This window comes from Tupaia chinensis, unplaced genomic scaffold, assembly GCF_000334495.1.
Source record: "Tupaia chinensis unplaced genomic scaffold, TupChi_1.0 Scaffold000213_1, whole genome shotgun sequence".
Lineage (NCBI taxonomy): Eukaryota > Metazoa > Chordata > Mammalia > Scandentia > Tupaiidae > Tupaia > Tupaia belangeri.
This window is the reverse complement of record NW_006159688.1, coordinates 194,568-197,184: the sequence shown is the minus strand read 5'-3', so window position 1 is coordinate 197,184 and position 2,617 is coordinate 194,568. Positions and strand designations below refer to the sequence as shown.

At 38.3% G+C, this 2,617-nt stretch overlaps 1 protein-coding gene across 1 annotated transcript in view; it reads left to right on the top strand.

The window, feature by feature from the left end:
• Positions 1-2,617, top strand: part of MPEG1 (macrophage expressed 1) — a 22,264-nt gene that overhangs the window by 16,179 nt on the left and 3,468 nt on the right. Inside the window, 1 exon segment of the mRNA XM_006147416.3 lies at positions 436-509. Coding sequence (XP_006147478.1) covers positions 436-509 — 74 coding nt within the window.

Here is a 2,617-nt window from a genome sequence, read left to right as displayed (position 1 = left end):
CCTTGAGCTCTTTCAAGCATAAAAACATTCAAGAAATAATTTGTTTATTTTGTTTTTTCAATGGATACTTGTTGCCATCTTCCAATTACAAAAGAGATCATTACCCAGAATCCATTTTGTTTGGTACTTAATAGGCTCTCAATAAAAATTTGTCAAATAAGAGAAGATACATTTATTGTTGAAAACTCCAAAAAGACAGGAACTAAGAGGGGAAAATTAGAGCAATTCACAAAGGCTACTAACCAGGGGTAGTTCCCATCAATGGGTTCATGAACTTCTCTCTAGAATACACTTGCACATAGTGGGGATCAAATTTTTCTACCACATGATGGCATAAGAATTTTTTATGTTATTAAAATTGTTTGAAGTCATTGTGATGGCTACGAAACATTTTGTCATGTGGATGTAATATAATTTCACTCTTGTTGGTTTTAGCTATTTTCACTGTTTTTCATTGATGAAAATGAAAAGGGCAGCTACAGTGACAACAACAGAATGACAATGACTTGGTGCTTATAGACACAGGAACAACCAAAATATAGAATTGTCTACATTCACCTTGCTTGTATTCTCATATCAGGAAAGAGAGGTCTCTATAAGATCTAGTCAAGATAAAACATGCAAGACTTTTTTTTTGTCAGCAAGTTTTCAAAACAGTTTAACTAAGAAAGCATTGTTTCTGATGAACCATCCCTGAAATACTTCGAAGACAGATGTGCAGATATTTCAACAGACTCATTTATTAATAGAAAGAAGTAGTCAAGAGCACTCACCTCTAATTTTTCTAATTCTAGCATCCTGCTGTTAAGGTATAAATTTATAACTGACTGACTTATACATTAACCAGAACATTCTGTGCAGTGGTTTGGATCTCTAGACAAGTATAGACAGGATACTGACTTATAATTTAATCTCTCTTGAATGAATGATGAAAATCAGTTCCCCAAAGCATGAAAAGACCCAGAATGTGGCATTTCCAGATCCACAGAACACTGCTGAGGTATTAATAATAACCAGCTCAGGGGCAAGCAGGTGGCGTGGTGGTTAAGGTGCTGGATAGTCCCACATGGCAAAACACAGTTTGAGTCCCAGATCTAGTGGTTTGCTTTCTCACTTTCCATCTCTCTCACTCTGTGTGTGTCTCTCTCTGGTCAAATTAAAATAAATGAATCAATAAATAAAATTAAATAAATAATTATTTTAAAAAGTGATAATAACAACCAGCTCAGTATGGGATCTGGCCCCATTCTTTCTAAAACCACTTTCCAGCCACATCGGTATCAAGTAACTGAATTCCTCCAAACTTCTTTCCATTATGTACACACGTACATACTACAGTGATACTGGTCAACTGAAACATGACTTTTTTCTCTGTAAGCATTGCCTCTGTTTCATGGATGACCTAGGGAGTCATGAGAGTGCGGTTGAGAATGTCATCAACTCCTTTGGATTCCCCGGCTCTCACTACATGTACTATGACACACATTCATAATCCTAACAAACTAACAGGGCTGGGTTTCCGTTCATTCTGGTACTAGATCAATGCACCTGGAAACATTGCACTAAATTATTGGATCTGATAGACTTGGCATCAGCACCCAAGATGAAGTTCATAAGATTATATTCATCTAATGATAATAACCAATGAATTGTTGCTTTTAAAAAATTGAGTAATGAAGAGTCTCATTCTTTTTTTAAGTACCTATCCTTATTTCATTAACAATATAATGAAAAAGTAAAGGTGAATAACAGGTACCAACTCTTTGGAGAGGATATATAAATGTATGTACATATGCACACATATTCCTTAGCCAAGGTCTGCTTTTGATCAATCAAAATCTAGAGTACAGTGTGGATTTTGTCTTTGCTTGACCATTTCTCTTAAAAGAAAGCAACACAGTATGGGGGCCCCCTAACCCTCAGTCTCAGTGTTTAGGACAATGCAGACCAAGGCATTTTCTCCTGCAAATAGCAATTCCTTTGGCTCTGCTCCAGATAACATCATCTCCAAAGCTCAGGATTTTTAGGGATTACAACAATGAAAGCCCACAGAAGGTGTTTGCTCCTTTCTCCTGTGGACACAGCCTCCACCCTCAGGTGAGTGGAAAACCTAGGGGTTAGCCTGTGTGTGGTGGAAGTGGCATCTCAGCCAGGGTGACGTTACCATCTTGTCATTCACCTCTGCATTTCCAGTAAAGGGAAACTGTGTTGGAGTCCCAGGAGAGAGCAGTGGGGGAAAATTTTAAATATTAAGCCAAGAAAATGAACAAAAAGCAAAACCTTCCTGGTAAAGGAAGTGGCAAGTGGTGGCATCATGATTTTTGCAAGTGCCCACCACTGCTGTGGGGATTGAGGGACAGAAGAGTTTGTGGTTAAGAGTAGAGGGCTGTGCATATGTTACATGCTTTTTTTTCAGTGTTTTCATGGACCTTAGTTTTCCAACTGACTCATTTCCCCACTTGGCAATTAGATTAGCTTAAAGAGGAACCAGTTGCTTTAGGAGAACTGTCTAAGTTTCTGTTTCAGCAACTCTTTTTTCCCATCAGTTCAGTTAGCACCCAGCTTGCTGGCTGCTGCTGGGGCTTGGGTGTAGCTGGGGCTGTCTGAAACAAGAAAC